The following is a 19715-nucleotide window of genomic DNA, read 5'->3' on the forward strand; positions in this document are numbered from 1 at the left end:
AGTGATTTGGGACAGTGTGTGAGTGATTTGGGACAGTGTGTGAGTGATTGGGACAGTGTGTGAGTGATTTGGGACAGTGTGTGAGTGATTTGGGACAGTGTGTGAGTGATTTGGGACAGTGGGTGAGTGATTTGGGACAGTGTGTGAGTGAGTGATTCGGACAGTGTGAAATTGGGACAATCTAAATATGCGGGCTTTGTGTCGAACTTTTGGAGTGTTTTTACAGCTGATAATAAAACTCATCTTAAACCCAATTGTAACGAAGCGAGTCCTTCACTTCTGCTGACTGTGGCTTTTAACCTGTGGATGCCGGATATAATGTGTTGACACTGAGAGTCAGCCTGGGCTCAGTGTGAACACTGACCTTGTGCAAGAATCATACGGCCACTCTATTCGATCTATTCACTGAGAGGGTTTAACTTTAACTTTGACATTTATCACAATTGATTTATTATTGTCGAGTCAACCTGGGCTGTGGAGTTAATGTATGCGCTGCAAACCACATACGTGTGCAGACAGTCACATATTTGGACACATACTTCCAAGTAATTAAATGTTTCCTTTTCCTTTACGTAGACGCTGTTTGTAGGGCAGGTTTCTGTGAATGAGCAGTTTCGGGGACAGTGTCGCTTTAAACAGGCGGGACTCCCTGGGTGAGGTGGGAGCGACCAATCGGTGTGGTGACTGTTTAAAACCAGCTCAACACAAACTTCCCCAAATTCTCTCCCACCGTCACTCTAATTACCTCAAAGTAAAGCACAGGCTGAGCGATGGCAGAGAACGGGGTCATGGACAACGGGGAGACAGACGGAGAAACGCCGCTTCCCCTCCCGAGACCAGCCAAAAACCTGGCAGTGAAGTACAGCAAGGTAACCATGATATTGGGAGCAGGGGGTGAGAGTGAACTGCTGAACCTGGAGCGGACTGTTAGTGAAGGACTTGCACAGTTAGTGATGGGCACTGTGATCCGGATCAAGTGTGAACAGGAATAGGGACAGAAGTGAACTGATTCACTGTGATCTGCATCCAGTGTGAACAGAAATAGGGACAGAAGTGAACTGATTCACTGTGATCTGCATCCAGTGTGAACAGAAATAGGGACAGAAGTGAACTGATTCACTGTGATCTGGATTCAGTGTGAACTGGAATAAGGACAGAAGTGAACTGATTCACTGTGATCTGCATCCAGTGTGAACAGAAATAGGGACAGAAGTGAACTGATTCACTGTGATCTGCATCCAGTGTGAACAGAAATAGGGACAGAAGTGAACTGATTCACTGTGATCCGGAACCAGTGTGAACTGGATTAAGGACAGAAGTGAACTGATTCACTGTGATCTGGATTCAGTGTGAACTGGAATAAGGATAGAAGTGAACTGATTCACTGTGATCCGGATTCAATGTGAACTGGAATAAGGACAGAAGTGAACTGATTCACTGTGATCTGGAACCAGTGTGAACTGGAATAAGGACAGAAGTGAACTGATTCACTGTGATCTGGATTCAGTGTGAACTGGAATAAGGATAGAAGTGAACTGATTCACTGTGATCTGGATTCAGTGTGAACTGGAATAAGGACAGAAGTGAACTGATTCACTGTGATCCAGATCCAGTGTGAACTGGAATAAGGACAGAAGTGAACTGATTCACTATGATCTGGATTCAGTGTGAACAGGAATAGGGACAGAAGTGAACTGATTCACTGTGATCCGGATCCAGTGTGAATTGGAATAAGGACAGAAGTGAACTGATTCACTGTGATCCGGATCCAGTGTGAACAGGAATAGGGACAGAAGTGAACTGATTCACTGTGATCCGGATCCAGTGTGAATTGGAATAAGGACAGAAGTGAACTGATTCACTGTGATCCGGATCCAGTGTGAACTGGAATAAGGACAGAAGTGAACTGATTCACTGTGATCCGGATCCAGTGTGAGCTGGAATAAGGACAGAAGTGAATTGATTCACTATGATCCGGATTCAGTGTGAACAGGAATAGGGACAGAAGTGAACTGATTCACTGTGATCCGGATCCAGTGTGAACAGAAATAGGGACAGAAGTGAACTGATTCACTGTGATCCGGATCCAGTGTGAACAGGAACAGGGACAGAAGTGAACTGATTCACTGTGATCCGGATCCAGTGTGAACAGGAATAGGGACAGAAGTGAACTGATTCACTGTGATCCAGATCCAGTGTGAACAGGAATAGGGACAGAAGTGAACTGATTCACTGTGATCCGGATCCAGTGTGAACAGGAATAGGGACAGAAGTGAACTGATTCACTGTGATCCGGATCCAGTGTGAACAGAAATAGGGACAGAAGTGAACTGATTCACTGTGATCCGGATCCAGTGTGAACAGGAATAGGGACAGAAGTGAACTGATTCACTGTGATCCGGATCCAGTGTGAACAGAAATAGGGACAGAAGTGAACTGATTCACTGTGATCCGGATCCAGTGTGAACTGGAATAAGGAGAGAAGTGAACTGATTCACTGTGATCTGCATCCAGTGTGAACAGAAATAGGGACAGAAGTGAACTGATTCACTGTGATCCGGATCCAGTGTGAACTGGAATAAGGACAGAAGTGAACTGATTCACTGTGATCCGGATCCAGTGTGAGCTGGAATAAGGACAGAAGTGAACTGATTCACTATGATCCGGATTCAGTGTGAACAGGAATAGGGACAGAAGTGAACTGATTCACTGTGATCCGGATCCAGTGTGAACAGAAATAGGGACAGAAGTGAACTGATTCACTGTGATCCGGATCCAGTGTGAACAGGAACAGGGACAGAAGTGAACTGATTCACTGTGATCCGGATCCAGTGTGAACAGGAATGGGGACAGAAGTGAACTGATTCACTGTGATCCGGATCCAGTGTGAACAGGAATAGGGACAGAAGTGAACTGATTCACTGTGATCCGGATCCAGTGTGAACAGGAATAGGGACAGAAGTGAACTGATTCACTGTGATCCAGATCCAGTGTGAACTGGAATAAGGAGAGAAGTGAACTGATTCACTGTGATCCGGATCCAGTGTGAACTGGAATAAGGAGAGAAGTGAACTAATTCACTGTGATCTGGATCCAGTTCACATCCCCGAAACTGCTGTCCATTTGGTCCAATGTCCTTTAAACTTCGACTTTAAATAAAAGGATTTTTTTTCGAGATTTCAATAATAATTAAGAGCAGTTTGGGCAGAATTAGGATGGGTGCAATGGTCTCCTTCTGCCTATTTCTGTGATTCTGAGAGTGGACAGTAAAACGAGCGGGGCCAGGTTGTGCTCAGTCCAGCTGCTACCGCCTGGAATAGAGACAGCACCTTGTCAGGTATCCAGCTCCCTGTCCCCTCTCTCTCCATATAAACCGCGCCCAGCCACAGGTAAGCGGCACTGAGGAGGATTCAGTCAGTTAGAGAACAGGAGGATGTGGGAACAGGCTTCACAGTCCAGACAGAATAAGTGATACATCAGTGTGCGGGGCCAGAAAATATATTTTGTAAATGTGCCAAATGTTAACAAAGGATTGAGCCGGAAATCTGAGCAAACGGAATAAAGTTATGAAAGTGAGGATGGTCTATTTATAAACTGGTTTTACCAGAAAATGATACTCCGTATCCATGAATCGCGCATTGAACCTGTAAATAAAGTGCTGAATCCTGATTTGGTGCAGGAGAGAAATCATTTCTATAAAGAAAAGACATTCCATTATTGTTCGCCTTTGCTTTAGAAGCACGGTATTTTAACCAGGATCTTTATATTATCACAGCTTCTTTGGTTACCTTTCGTTTTTGAAATGCTAGTGTCAATTAGTTTGCTGCTGCTGCTGCTTCTAGGAACAATCTGTTGCTCACTGCGGATGGAGCTGTACTCCCGCTATTCCCGGAATACTGAGCACTTTCCTGGTTTCACATTGCTTCTGTTTTCTATAAACCCTAGCCTACCCGAAGCCCAGGCTGGGAATATAAAGATTCCCTCACAAGACTCAGTGGGCCAACTTTTGCAAACCTTTTACTTTTGAAGCTACCGTTTGGAGTTACCCATGAATCTGAACATTAATGTCCTTGTGTTGGCATCGTCCCACCAATACTTAAATGGCAGGGATGTATTTCCGAGTGCGGTATACAGCCACAGAGCATGGGGGCTGTATAATCCTAGCCCACCTCTGTGTAGTTGTGTTTACAGGAAGTGGGGGAGGAGGTGCGAGTAATATAGGTTTAGAGAGGATTTGGTCATCTTATTTCTAAGTATCTTTTGTCGAATACCTACTTGCTAATACACTAATAAGATGACACATTTCTCATATGGATAATATTGTGTAGACAGTTATGCAATGTTCAGCTTTATTGCTGTGTAACTGTATCCGTGTAACTGGATTCCTTTTAGTACTGAAATAATTGCAAACATTATTGAATGTTTCTTTCCCTGAAGCCCTCCCCTTGTCACTTCCCTTCTCCTTGAAAATGTTCCTTCAAATCTACCCTTTGATCACACCTTCTGTCACCACCTTAATCCTTCCCTCACCACTGCTCAGTGCCCAGATGTTTTGTCTTTCTGAAAGACTTGGGGACATTCTATTACAGACACCAGATAAGGACAAGGTGTGATTGTTATTACATTCAGTCTGTGTGATTTTCTGTGTGTGCCTGTGAATGTGTATGAATATAGATAATACTGTGCGTACACAGGTGCATGTCGCTTTACATATAACACGTGCTTGTGTTTATGTGGGTGTATAGTTTTGTGTGTCCACATATCCATATCGAAATAAAAATATTATCCTCAATAAATATCCCCTTATTGTAGTAACTGAAGGTATAGCCTCCCCTGCTAGCTATCAGGGGTCACATAATGTTCTGGGAGGCTCTGACCAATGAGCCCTAAGTGCAGCAATCCAGGGGGTGGGGTTTTCTGACGAGAGTCCTGATTGAGCGTGTAGCATCGGAAAAGCTCTCTGTAATAAATTGTACCTGTTTCTTGTTGAAACCTGTCCGCTCCATCAAGTCATTACATTTGGTGATGAGGGTAAAATATCTCAGATGCTGCACCTTGCCTTGTTAACGTGAGTACATCGAATCTTAAGAAAAAGAAAAGACTACTCACCAGTTAGGCCACTCTTCAGCAGAATCAATTCTTATAATTCGACTGTGGGAGACTGGAGCCAGAGTGTAGAGCACCTTGGTTTTTATTTCGTAGCGAATGAAATTACCGCGGAGGAGAAGCAGAAAGCCATCCTGTTGAGTGTATGTGGCAGTAAGAAATACAATCCCATCCACAGCCTGATGGTCCCCAACGCGCCCAATTCTAAATCTTTTAATGAATTAGTGGACCTCGTGAAAATGCATTTCCAGCTGAAGCCATCTCTAATAAAGCAGCAGTTTAAATTTAATTCCAGAGTTAGGGCCCCGGGAGAGTCCATTGTAACCTATGTAATGAAGCTGAAGCAGCTGAGAGAACAGTGCGACTTCGGGGACACACTCAGTGAGATGCTGCGGGACCGATTAGTTTGTGGAGTTCAGGACGATGCTGTTCAGCACCGTTTACTCGCAGAGGTCGACATCGATTTGAAGCACGCCCTGGAAATCTCCCTCGCCACGAAAAGCGCTGCGAGAGACTCACAGGCTTTACAACACGTACAACATGGCGCTATTCTTCATGTGGGGCGGGAACCTACCGCCGGGCGTGGAGTAAAAACCAGAGACACGGTGTCGAAGTGAGAGGCAATGTCCACTGTTAGAAACATGGAAAGGCCGAGTGGAAACACTTCAGCAGCGAGTCCAAGATTAATTTGTTATAGATGTCGGGGTGACCACAAACCGGACACCTGCAGATTCAAGGAGGCAAGATGCCATTACTGCCATAACAAAGGTCACGTAGTAAGGCAATGCAGGGGTGAAATCGAAACAGCCCATAAAGCAGCAAAGCAACATGAGTCAACTGAAAAATACAGCAGAACCTGAAGCTACCGACACCGACTTCTATTCCCTGTATAACGTCACCGCTGTAAAAACCGAACCGATCACTGTCACAATCCAAGTTATCGGGAAGCTGCTAAAATGGAGGTAGATATGGGAGCCTCAATCACAATGGTGGGAGAACACACACTCAAATACCTAAATGAAGGTGCCCATTTGGAGTGGACAACCGCTAAACTGAAGACATACACTGGAGAATCTATTCAGGTAAAGGGCATCGCCACAGTACCAGTGTCTTATAGGCAACAGACAGTCCAGCTTCTAGTGATCATAGTGACAGGAGAAGAGCCCAGTCTTCTGGGCCGAGACTGGTTACAGAAGATCAAGCCTGACTGGTCTGCTGAGGAAATACGACAATGTATTTCGGGACAAATTAAGGAAGTTAAAAGGCTTGCAAGCAAAAATATATGTGGATCCTCAGGCAACAGCACATTTCTTTAAGGCCACACCCGTGCCTTATGTGTTGAAGGAGAAGGTGGATATAGAGCTGTGCTGGTTAGAAAAACCGGGCATCATCCAACCCGTCCAATTCTCGGAATGGGCAGCACCCATAGTTCTAGTAGTTAAGCCTGACCAAACCGTACGCATTTGTGGAGACTGTAAATTGGCCGTAAACAAGGCAGCCAAACTAGACAAGTACCCTTTCCAAGGATAGACAACTTATATGCAAAGCTGGCTGGAGGCATATCCTATACAAAATTGAATATGAGCCATGCTTACCAACAATTAGAGCTGGATAGCAGGTCTAGAGGATACGTGACGATTAACACACACAAGCGTCTTTATCAGTGCACTCACCTACCCTTTGGGGTATCACCTGCATGTGCAATCTTCCAAAGGACAATGGAGAGTCTTTTGCAAGGACTTGCCCAAGTGGTAGTTTACCCCAATGGCAATCTAATCACAGGGTCAACCGAGACTGAACACTTGGCCAACCTGGAGGAGGTGCTAAGAAGATTCATGGAAGCCGGTGTACGATCAAAGAAAGAAAAATGTACATTTCAAGCACCAGAAGTTACTTACCTGGGTCACAGGGTGGACACCAGGGGTTTGCATCTGGTAGAAGAGGAAGTTCGGGCAATAAAAGATGCGCCTTCACCGTCCAATGGAACCGAACTCAAGTCTTTCCTGGGTATGATCAATTACTATAGCCCCTTCTTGCCAAACTTATCAACTGTGTTGGTGCCATTACACGTGTTGTTAAAATGAATCATCGCTGGTTGTGGAATTCACAAGAAGAAGAAGCCTTTGTGAAAGTAAGGAAACTGTTGCATTCGTCATGTTTATTGGTGCACTATGACCCATCAGAAGAATTGATGTTAACATGTGATGCCTCTCCTTATGGTGTAGGAGCCATGTTATCACATAGAATGGAAAATGGGTCAGAAAGGCCCATTGAACAAGAACAAAGAACAAAGAAAACTACAGCACAGGAACAGGCCCTTCGGCCCTCCAAGCCTGCACCGATCATATTGTCCGTCAACTAAAACATTTTGCACTTCCGGGGTCCGTATCGCTCTATTCCCATCCTATTCATGTATTTGTCAAGCTGCCTCTGAAACACCACTATCGTACCTGCTTCCACCACCTCCTCTAGCAGCGAATTCCAGATTGTCTTGAGAATCCTCTCCACAGCCAAGAAGGGTTATTCCCAGCTAGAAAGGGAAGGTTTATCGGTGATATTCGGAGTGAAAAAATTCCACCAGTACCAACATGGATGACATTTCACCATCGTGTCAGACCATAAATCATTAATGGGTTTATTCAGTGAGGATAAGGCCATTCGTCAATAGTCTCAGCAAGAATATAACATTGGGCTCTGATGTTATCTGTATATGAGTATACCTTAATGTACCATCCCGGCTTACACATCGCAAATGCAGACACACTCAGCCATCTCCCATTACCAGATAATGGTCCAGTGTCACAGTTGTGCTATTACTGAATTTCTTGGACCCTTCACCTGTGTGTGTGAAGCAAATTAGAAATTGGATGAACAGGGATTCAATTTTGTCGAAAGTCAGAGACTTTGTTTCTCAAGGATGGTCAAATTCGCCTGTACCTGAAGATTTGAGACCATTCCATGCCAGAAACACAGAGTTAAGCTGTCAAGATGGAATCTTGTTGTGGGAATCAAGAGTTGTCGTCCCATCACAAGGAAGAGAACCGCTCTTGACAGAGCTTCACAGTGCGCATCCAGGCATATCGAAGATGAAAATGCTTGGGCAAAGCTACGTCTGGTGGCCGGGCACTGACAGTGGCATTGAGAGCATGGTCAAGCGCTGTCTCCACTGTCAACAACAACAGAAGTTGCCTGTTTCAACTCCACTGCATCCATGGTTGATCCTGGGTTAAACTACGTACCGATTATGTAGGACCATTCTTAAGTACCATGTTTTCATTGATCATAGATGCACATTCTAAATGGATGGGTGTGTATGAGGTCAAATCACCAACATCGAGCACAACTATCGAAAAGCTGCGTCACTGTTTTGTTTTACAAGGCCTACTGGAAATCATTGTTTCTGATAATGGTACAGTCTTTACCAGCAACGTTTCAGAAATTCATGAATCTGAATGGAATCAGACATATTAAACAGTCTCCCACCATCCCTCATCAAATGGTTTCACCGAGAGAGCAGTACAAACTTTCAAGTCTGGTATGAAAGGTTATCAGAAGGTACTCTAGAATGTCAACTTTCCTGCTTTCTTCTTAGTTATTGTACAACGCCACATTCGACTACAAGTTCAACACCATCTGAATTATTAATGGAACGCTGCCTACGTGCACGGTTAAGCCTGGTGTTTCCAAACTTAGAGGGGAAGGTAGAGTGGAATCAGAGTAATCAAAAATGGAACCACGATAGATACAGCAAAACTCACACAGTGTAGGAGACACAGTATTCATGTGAAATTTTGCAAGTGGACCGTGTTGGGTTCCTGGAACCATTGTCTCAGAGACTGGTCCATTATCTTTCCAAGTACAAGTGGAAAATAGAATTGTTTATAAGCACATAGATCATAATCATGTTAGAAAGGCATTCCAGCAACCAACTATTCCTCCTATGATTAAGGTTGAACCGTCAATTCCTGAGGTGACAGATTGACCTAGAATAGACATGCCCGATGTCTCTGTAGAGTTGCCAAACCCAGAACTGCCACTTTCTAATGATGTGTCTCATACAGCGGTTCCTGATCCTGTTGAGGAACCTCAAGTGGTAAAGCTATGCTGCTCTGGCTGTATAAGGAAAGCACCTCCGAGGCTTGATCTTTAATCACCTGAGCTTGTAAATATGTATATGTTGTTGGATATTCAAATGTTTCCCTGTAAATAGAAATGATAATAAAAACTAAAGGTGGGGTAAATGTAGGAACTGAAGGTAAAGCCTCTCCCGCTGTCTATCAGGGATCACATGATGTTCTGGGAGGCTCCAGCCAATGAGCTCTAAGGGCGGGAAATCCGGGGGGTGGGGCTTCCTGATGAGAGTCCTGATCGAGCGTGTAGCACCTGAGAAGCTGTCCGTAATAAAGTTTATCTGTTTCTTGTTGAAACCTGTCCGCTCGGTCGAGTCATTACAGTAATCTAACGTAACTGCAGTAACTTTGGTGGGAGTCACTCAAAACAGCCAGAATGCAGGCTGGGATCAGACAAACTGCATCCCAACCTGGAGTCTGCAAGGGTGGGGCTGGAACAGGGGCGGGGCTGGAAGAGGGCGGGGCTGGAAGAGGGCAGGGCTGGAACAAGGGTGGGGCCGGAACGAGGGCGGGGCTGGAACAAGGGTGGGGCTGGAACGGGGGCGGGCCTGGGACAGGGGCGGGGCTGGAATGGGGCGGGGCTGGAACGAGGGCGGGGTTGGAACAAGGGCGGGGCTGGAACAAGGACTGGTTTGCATCCAGTTGCTTGTTTTCTATTTGTTGTCAGTTGAACCAGGTCAGTCTGAGTGGCAGTGAGGCCTGGGTGAGGTTCCAGACCAGGACTGACGTCTGGACCCTTAAAGAGATACATTCTATTTTTTCAATGGTTTCTTCTGTATGAGGGTGAAAGACCCTCTTACAAAGGGATCCATATGACACTTCCATACCTTCTTTTCAAAGGGGGTTGCCGGCCACTTTCCTGCTCCTAACCTTTGTCCCAGCCGTCACAGCTGGACTCTCGGACAGTGAATCATTGAATCCTGGCCATGCACAGCACTGAAAGAAGCCATTTAGTCCATTGCATCTCCAATGGCTCCTTTTCCGGAACAATCCAATATTAATCCCACAGCCCGTGCTCTCTCCATCATCATCTACGTTTCTCCATATAAAATATGTTTTGAATTTTCTCTTAAAGGGGCCCTGATCTCTGGCTCAACCACTCCTGTGGCAAAGCATTCCATGTTCCAAATACCCTCCATGTAAAGAAATGTTCCTAACCTTTCTTCTGTCATTGGTTTGCAAATAAAGGAACATTCCCCAGAAAAATCTGCCAGAATCAATGGTGGACCTTCCGAGCAGCTGCTTCTCCCTCTGAGTAAGATGTTGTGGCTTTGAGTTCCACTCCAAAGACTTGAGTACATTTACTTTAGTGCGGTACTGAAGGAGTGTGGCACTGTCAGAGGTGTCATCTTTCAATTAAACCCAAGGCCCTGCCTTCCCTCTCAGGTGGATATTAAAGATCCCTTCGAAGTGTTCCAAGGAGAGTGGGAGAGTTTTCCCATGTGTCGTGGCCCATATTTACCCCTCAAATAACATAATTTAAACAAATTATCTGCTCATTACCTTACTGCCATTTCTGGAATCTTACTGCGCATGCATTAAATATCTTGTTTCTGTTGACAGTAACTACACTTAAAGTACATAATAGGCTCAATAAAAGCAACAACTTGTACTTATACTGCACCTCCTTTGTAATAACTTATCACAAGGCACTTCACAGGAGCATTATCAAACTAAACTTTATCAAACATTATCAAACTAAACTTTATCAAACATTCTCAAACTAAACTTTATCAAACATTATCGAACAAAACTTTATCAAACATTATCAAACTAAACTTTGCACCAAACCACACAAGGAGATATTAAGGCAAATGACTAGATACTTGGTCAAAGAGGTAAGTCATAAGGACCGTCTTAAAGGAGGAAAGTGAGGTTGAGCGGTAAAGGGAATTCCAGAGTCTGGGTCCTTGGCAGCTGAAGGCATGGTCACTAATGGTGGAGTGGTTAAAATCTGGATGCACAATAGGCCAGGATTAGAGGGATGTAGAGATCTTGAAGGGTTGTACGGCTGGAGGAGGTTACCTTGATGGGGAGGGGTGAGGCCATAGAGGAAAATCGAGGCACTGCTTAACTGGGAGTCATTTGAGGTTTGTGAACATAGAGATGGTGAGTGAATGGGACTTGGGGTGAGTTAAGAAACAAGAAGCAGAGTTTTAAATGAGCTGAAGTTCATGCAGGGTGGAAGATAGAAGGCTGGACAGAAGTGTGTGGAATGGTTAAGTCAAAGGACAATAAATGCATTGGTGAGGGTTTCAGCAGCAGATGAGCTGAGGTAGGGGGTGGAGAGGGTGATGTTATGAAGGTGAAAACAGGCAGTCCAAATGAAGATGTAGATATGGTGGGGTATGATAGCACAGTGGACTATTAATCCAGACCTCTGGACTATTGATCTAGAGAGATGAGGTCAAAGCCCACCACTACACCTGGGAAATTTGAGTTCAATTAATTAAATAAACTTGGAATTCAAATGCTTGTATCAGTAATGGTTCATTCATCCCCTTTAGGGAAGAAGTCTCATGTCCTTACCTGGTCTGGCCTATAATGTGACTCCAGACCCACAGCATTCTGGCTGACTCTTAACTGGCCCCTGAAATGGCCAAGCAAGCCACTCAGTTATACTCAAGAAGATGACTCTCCACCACTTTCTTATGACAGTTAGGGTTAGACAATAAGTACTGGCCTTGCCAGCAACACCAACATCCTGTGGATGAATAACAAATAAAAATATGGCTCATCCTGGTGATGATGTCCTGAGGTTGTGAAAGGTGCTATATAAATGCAAGCTCCTAGGTTTGCAGCCACTTTCTCACGAGAAACCCTTACTTTCCTGTATCATAATTTTTGACTCACTTTTGCCAGTCTTATATTTCTTTGTTTATAGTTAAAATAATAAAGCTCAATGGCAATTGACTCCAGGCACTATGTAATCGTAGCTGGGTCAAAACCCTGGAATTCCCTCCCTAACAGCACTGTGGGTGTACCTACACCACATGGACTGCAGCAGTTCAAGAAGGCAACTCACCACAACCCTCTAAATTAATTAGTGGGGAGGAGGGTTCAATTGAAATGAAGTTTAAAAATTCAAAAAGAAACAAGAGAGCAGGGGTACAGGGTAGTGAAGAGGTGAATGATAATCAAAGTTTGACAGGAAGGGGCAGAAAATCTAAGCAGAAGAGTGCAGCAGAAATTAAAACCACAATGAGTAATAATGGGTAAAAAGTCAAAGCTTAAGGCTCTTTATCTGAATGCACGCAGCAAGTTGATGGCACAAATAGAAATAAATGAATATGACATGATAGCCATTACAGAGACATGGTTGCAGGGTGACTAAGACTGAGAACTCAATATTCAAGGGTATTCAACATTCTGGAAAAATAGGTTAAAAAAAAGATGGGGTAGCTTTGTTAATAAAGGAAGGTGTCAGTGCGGTGGTGAGTAGTGATATAGGTGCAATAGATTGTGATGTGGAATCAGCTTGGGTGGAAAGAAGGAAAAGCAAGGGGAAGAAGTCATGGGTGGGAGTTGTCTATAGGCCCCCGAAGAGTTGCCTCACTGTAGGATAAAGTATAAATTGGGAAATAATGGAGGTGTGTAAGAAGGGCGCTACAATTGTCATGGCTGATTAACGAATCTGTAGAGTGAGCAGGGGTTGTTTCTTAGAGCAATACGTTGCAGAACCTACCCGGAACAGGCTATTTTAGATCTAGTAATGTGTAATGAAGTAGGATTAATAAGAGATATCCTAGTTAAGGATCCTCTAGGGATAGCAATCAAAACATGGTAGAATTTCATAGAGGGCAAGCAACTCAGGTCTCAAACCAGTGTCCTCAACTTAAATAAGGGCAATTACAGAGGTATGAAGAAAGGGTTGTCTAAAGCGGGCTGGGGAAATAGTCTAAGGGGAAGGTGGATGAGCAGTGACAGACATTTAAGCAGATATTTCGTAACGCTCAGCAAAATTTTATCCCAGTCAAAAAGAAGGACTCGATGAGAAGGATGAACCACCCGTGGTTAACAAAGGTGGTCCAATCAAAATCTAAGGCATACAAAGTGGCGAAAACTAGTGGTAGGCCAGAGGATTGGGATTTTTTTAGGAACCAGCAGCGGATGATTAAAAACCTAATCAAAGAGGGAGAAAATTGATTCTGAAAGTAAATTGGCAAGAAATATAAAAACAAACAGCAACAGCTTCTACAAGTAGCTAACAAGAAAGAGAGTGGCTAAAGTGAGCATGGGATGCTTGGAGGATGCGCCTGGCTAACAAGGGACAGGGAAATGGCAGATATTTAAACCAATATTTTGCATCAGTCTTTACAGTGGGGGACACTATAAACATCCCAAAGATATCAGAGAAGCAAGGAGCTAATGGGAGGAAAGATCTTGTAACAGTCTCTATCACGAGGGACAGAGTATTTGAAAAACTAATGGGACTAAAGGCAGACAAGTCATTCAAGGGCTTTAAAGTAAGTGCCTGCAGAGATAATGATGGCACTGGTCAAATTATTCCAGAACTCACTGGATCCCAGGAGGGTCCCAGCTGACTGGAAAACCGTTAATGTGATGCCCCTGTTCAAGAAGGGAAGGAGACAAAAAGCAGGAAACTATAGGCCAGTCCACCTAACATCTGTCATTGGGAATATACTAGAATCTATTATTAAGGAAGAAATAGCAGGACATTTAGAAAAGCTTAACGCAATCAAACAGAGTCGACATGGTTTTGTGAAAGGGAAATCATGTTTGACAAATTTGCTAGGGCTCTTTGAGGATATAACAAGCAGAGTAGATAAAGGGGAACCAGTAGATGTAGTGTATTTGGATTTCCAGAAGGCATTCGATAAGGTGCCACATAAAAGGTTATTGCACAAGTTAGGAGCTCATGGTATTGTGGGTGATGTATTAACATGGATTGAGAATTGGTTAACACACAGAAGACAGAGAGTCTGGATTAATGGATCTTTTTCAGGTTGGAAAGATGTAACTAGTGGAGTGCCACAAAGATCAGTCCTAGGGTCTCAATTATTTACCATCTACATTAATGACTTGGATTAATGATTTGCTGTCCATTCAAAAATAGGCAGGAGGGCATGTTGTGATGAGGACATAAGGAATCTACAAGGTGATATATTGAGTGATTGGGCAAAAACTTGGAAGATGGATTTTAATGTAGGAAAGTGTGAGGTCATGCACTTTGGTAGGAAGAATCAAAAGGCAGACAATTATTTAAATGGAGAGAGACTCCAAAAAAGTGCAGCACAGAGGGATCTGGGTATTCTTGTGCATGAAACACAAAAAGTTAGCATGCAGGTGCAGCAAGTAGTTCAGAAGGCAAATGGAATTTTGGCCTGTATTGCTGGGGGGGTTGGAGTTTAAAAAAGGGAAGTCCTGTTACAACAATACAGGGTGTTGGTGAGGCCACACCTGGAGTACTGTGTATGGGTTGGTCCCCCTATTTAAGAAAGGATGTACTGGCATTGGAGACAGTTCAAAAGGGATTCACTGGGCTGATTCCTGGGATGAAGGGGTTGACTTATCAAGAACGGCTAAACAGGTTAGGCCTTTATTCATTAGAGTTTAGAAGAATGAGGGGTGATCATATTGAATCGTACGAGATTCTGAGGGGGCTTCACAGGGTAGATGTTGAGATGGGGTAATCTCGAACTAGGGGACATAGTTATAGAATAAGGGGACACTCATTTAAAACTGAGATGCAAAGGAATTGTCTGGAATTCTCTATCCCAGAGAGTCGTGGAGGCTAGATCACTGAAAGTATTTAAAGAGGAGGTAGATAGGTTTTTGAAATATCGGGGAGCTGAGGGCCATGAGGAGCTGGCACGAAAGAGGAGTTGAGGCCTGGGGCAGATCAGCCATGATCTTATTGAATGCTGGGCAGGTTTGAGGGGCCGAATGGCCTACTCCTGCTCCTATTTCTAATGTTCTTATGTTCTCGAGGGCAATTAGGGATGGGCAATAAATGCTGGCCTAGTCAGCAACACCCGTATCTCGTGAGAAAATAAAGAAAAGTCAAGTTGTTTTAGTTTTATCCCCAGAAATTATGCAAAATAATTTCCATAATTTTTCATGATCATTTTGTTTTCAAGTATTTGACACTTCCAATTTATAAAATAAAACTGCAAACAAAGTGAAAAAATCAACATTTATATTTTGCAAATTAACACAAAGAATGTATCAATTTAATTGTCCTTTTTGTTTTTAATTCTTTTTTTTTTTAGTTGCCAGCTTAGCCTTTCCTAATAGCAGGGCCTAGACTTCACATCAGCGCACAGAGCTGTGGGGCTGTTAGCAAAGTTCAGCTTGTGCAATCTGAGCTTGTGCAATGTACCAAAAATCCCAGCGCTCATCAATAACTTTTAGTCAGCCACACTGCTAAAATAGTTTTCTTTACCATACGCATCGAAAGGAACAACACAGGACAAGTCTATTCAGCCCAGTGTGCTGTACTGGCTCTGTGGAAGAGCTATCCAATCAGCCCAATGTCCTGCTCTTTCCCCATAGCCATGAAGAATTTTCTCCCCTTCAAGTATTTATCCAATTCCCTTTGAAATTTGCTATTGAATCTGCTTCCACCGCCCCTTCAGGCAGCACGTTCCTGTTCACCAGAACTCACTGCCAAAAGGTCTTTGGCAAGTTGCAGCAGTGCATCTTGTAGATAATACACTCATTGCAACCATGGTGGGGAGAGTGAGTGTTTCAGGTGTTGTTTCGGCTGCTACTTTGCCCTGGATGATGTTGAGCTTCTTGGGTATTGTTGGAGCTACACTCATCCAGGAAAATGGTGAGTATTCCATCACACTCCTGACTTGTCCTTGTAGATGGTGGACAGGCTTTGGGGAATCAGGAGGTGAGTCATTCACCATAGAAATCCCTGCCTCTGATCTGATCTTACAGTCACAGCACATATATGGTGGGTCCAGTTAAGTTTATGGTTAATAGTGACCCTCAGGATGTTGACAGGAGACTTGATGATGGTGATGTCATTGCCAAAGTGGTAAAAACAGAGAATGCAGGAAGTACTCATCAGGTCTGGCAGCGTCTGTGGAGAGAGAAACCAAGGTAATGTTTCAGCTCTTTGATCTTTCACCACACAGGTCCTGCTTCTAGCATTTACTTTTTTTATTGCCGATTCCCAGCATTAACAGTATTTCACTTCCGTATGAGTGTCAAAGGGATGGTTAGACTCTCTCTTGTTAGGGATAGTCATTTGTTCTTGTGAGGTACAAATGTTACTCACAAATTATCAGCCCAAGTCTGGATATTGTCCGGGTCTTGCTGCATTTGGACATGGACTGCTTCAGTATCTGAGGAGTTGCGAATGGTGCTGAACATTGTGCAATCATCAGCGAACATCCCCACTTCTGACCTTATGATGGAAGGAAGGTCATTGATGAAGCAGCTGAAGATGGTTGGGCCGAGGGCACTACCCTGAGGAACTCCTGCAGTGATATCCTGGAGCTGAAATGATTGACCTCCAACAACCACAACCATCTTCCTCTGTGTTAGGTATGACTCCAACCAGCGGAGAGTTTCCCCCGGATTCCCCTTGACTCCAGTTTTGCTGGGGCCCCTTGGTGACAGTCAGACAATATAAATATCTTAATTACGGACATCTGAGAGAGAGTGAGAGAGATTGGGAGGGGGTGGACAATAAGGGTGTCTTTCTGAGTGTCTCGAATAATTTCACGAGTTTTTTGACGACAGTATTTTGCCTGTGAGACAGAAAGAAAAAGAGACAGAGAACCAGTTAACGAGAGGCAGAGAGACAGTGTTTTCCCTCATATCATTTTAATTCATTGTTAAAAATAATTCTGTTAATATTTGAAAGCAACCAGCACTATTTCATTTGGGAGGAGACAGGATGAGATCTGCAGAGGATCCACGACTTCCCTGAAGCCCCCAATGAAGAATGCAGCCTCCAGCCATTGTCAGCTCGGTACTGGATCATCACCTACTGTGTATCTCCCTCACCTCCTGTCTGTCAGGAAAGGGGAAATTAAAAAGTGAGAGGAAGAGAAGCAGAGAATCCACAGAAAGAAGTTGTGAGGAGAAAGACAGAGTCAGAATTAGAAAAGTGAGACAGAGTGGGACCCACTAACACAAAGACAACAGAGACAAATAAGGGAGAGACTATAGGGGGAAGAAATTTGCCTTGGAGGTTTGAGAAAAATAAACAGCAGGAAGCCTGATTTCTTTCTCCATTTTGCACTCCCACTAATTTAATTGTAACTCTGTAGTTTCAACTCAGGCCACCAGGTAGCTCCATTGAGTGAGCTACTCATATCCCTCTCCCAACTCTTGTCTCTGTAGTGTACTCAACAACTGACTGTGGCAACACTGAGAAATATACACATAAACAGACCTATACATTGTGTATTTATGTGTGTATGTGTGCATGTATCTGTGTGTATTTGTATATCTGTGTGCATCTGAGCGTTCCTCAATCTGTGTGTGTGTTTGTAACTGTTTGCATTTATGTGTGTATCTATTTGTATCCGTGTTTATATCTGTGCGTGTGTGTGTGTGTTTGTATCTGTGCGTGTGTGTGTGTTTATATTTGTGTGTGTGTGTTTATATCTGTATGTGTGTGTGTGTGTATCTGTGTGTGTGTGTGTGTGTATGTGTGTTTAAATCTGTGTGTGTGTTTATATCTGTGTGTGTGTTTATATCTGTGTGTGTGTGTGTGTGTGTTTATATCTGTGTGTGTGTGTGTTTATATCTGTGTGTGTGTGTTTATATCTGTGTGTGTGCGTGTGTGTTTATATTTGTGAGTGTGTGTTTATATCTGTGTGTGTGCGTGTGTGTGTTTATATTTGTGAGTGTGTGTTTATATCTGTGTGTGTGTGTGTGTTTATATCTGTGTGTGTGTGTGTGTTTATATCTGTGTGAGTGCGTGTGTGTGTTTATATCTGTGTGTGTTTATATCTGTGTGCGTGTGTGTGTCTGTGTGTTTGCATCTGTCTGTGTGTTTGTATCTGTGTGTATCTGTTGCATCTTGTGTGTTTGTATCTGTGTGTATGTGTGTGGTGTGTGTGTGTGTGTGTGTCTGTGTGTGTGACCATCTGTATCTGTGTATATGTGTCTGTAAAAATGTTTTATTCTTTGTTGGATGTTTCATTCTATAACAAGGCCATTGTTGGAAAGTATTGGGCTGTATTCAGCCATGGCTATTAGGTAGAATGGAGCTGACATCTTAATAATTATTTAATTAGTAACTAAAATGTGAACAGAGAAGGGCGTAGACAATCAGTCTCCGGACTGCAGTCAGATAAACTAACCCAGCAGCAGAAAACAAGTCTCTTCATTCTGGGCTGAACACAAATCCACCAGGTACAGTGGCTCAACAAACTGAAAGGAGAATCTGTGTCCCACTTTCTGCTGTTTGACTGCTTTGCTAAATTGAAATACAGAGTATAATTTTGATTCAAAGTCCAAACTATGCAGCGATCCAAAGTCTGCACCAGGTTAAATGAGGTGGTCCACAGCAGAAGTGATGTATCAGGTTTGGCATTTTAATGGAGTAGTCGGTGTAGTTGGATGCTGGTCTCTGTGGGTGAGCTGGAGGCTTGGTTCAGTGATGTGGATGCCAGTTTTAGCATTGGGAAATGGATCTCTAATTTCCATGTCAATGTTTTCCAATATCCGTAACATTTGCTTTCTTCTCTATTCCTCAAAAAATCAAAATATGTTTTAAGAGATATTACAGTGAGAGAATATTATCCTGCAACATTGATAATGTTAGGAAAGACACTCTCCTACCGTCTGTTGCATTACCCAGGGGTTTATACCACCTTTAGCTTCCTGAAGAGTGGTATTGAACAGTCTAAAAACCCTTCTGTCAAGGAAGTTTGAGACTGAACAATCCACAAAATTATTCTTTGAATCTGAGTTGCATTCAACACAGATAAAAGGTAAAGGACTGACCTTGTGAGAAGTGAATTTATCATGACATCCATTGGAAAGTTATATAAAATAATTTTTAAAATAAAAATGGAGAAAATGTATTTGTGGAGAGGATGTTTCCTCTTGTGGGAGAATCTAGAACTAGGGGTCACTGTTTAAAAATAAGGGATCGCCCATTTAAAACAGAGATGAGGCAAATTGTTTTCACTCAGAGGGCCGTGAGTCTTTGGAACTCTCTTCCTGAAAAGGCGATGGAAGCAGAGACTTTGAATATTTTTAAGGCAGAGGTGGATAGATTCTTGGTAAGCAAGGGGTTGATAGGTTATCGGCAGTAGGTGGGATGCAGATTTCCGGTTACTATCAGATCATCCATGATCTTATTAAGTGGCGGAGCAGGCTCGAGGGGCTGAATGGCCTACTCCTGTTCCTTATTCCTATGTTCAAGCTTCGTCTGAATTGACTTTATTATTCCCACTGAGGCTGCTTCACCTGACAAATAGTAACCATTTTCTACTTTCCCAACAGAGAATAAATTCCCTATCGACCTGGTTGAGGGTACAG

General features: G+C 43.4%; 1 protein-coding gene across 1 annotated transcript in view; it reads left to right on the plus strand.

Moving 5' to 3' along the window:
• Window positions 1-624: 624 nt before the first annotated feature.
• Window positions 625-19715, plus strand: part of aldh1a3 (aldehyde dehydrogenase 1 family, member A3) — a 164087-nt gene continuing 144996 nt past the window's right edge. Inside the window, exon 1 of the mRNA XM_078530494.1 lies at window positions 625-869. Within this exon, the coding sequence (XP_078386620.1) occupies window positions 771-869 (99 nt within the window). The 5' untranslated portion in view covers window positions 625-770. The remainder of the gene's footprint in view (window positions 870-19715) is intronic.

This window comes from Cetorhinus maximus, chromosome 26 (genome assembly GCF_964194155.1).
Source record: "Cetorhinus maximus chromosome 26, sCetMax3.hap1.1, whole genome shotgun sequence".
NCBI classification, from domain to species: domain Eukaryota; kingdom Metazoa; phylum Chordata; class Chondrichthyes; order Lamniformes; family Cetorhinidae; genus Cetorhinus; species Cetorhinus maximus.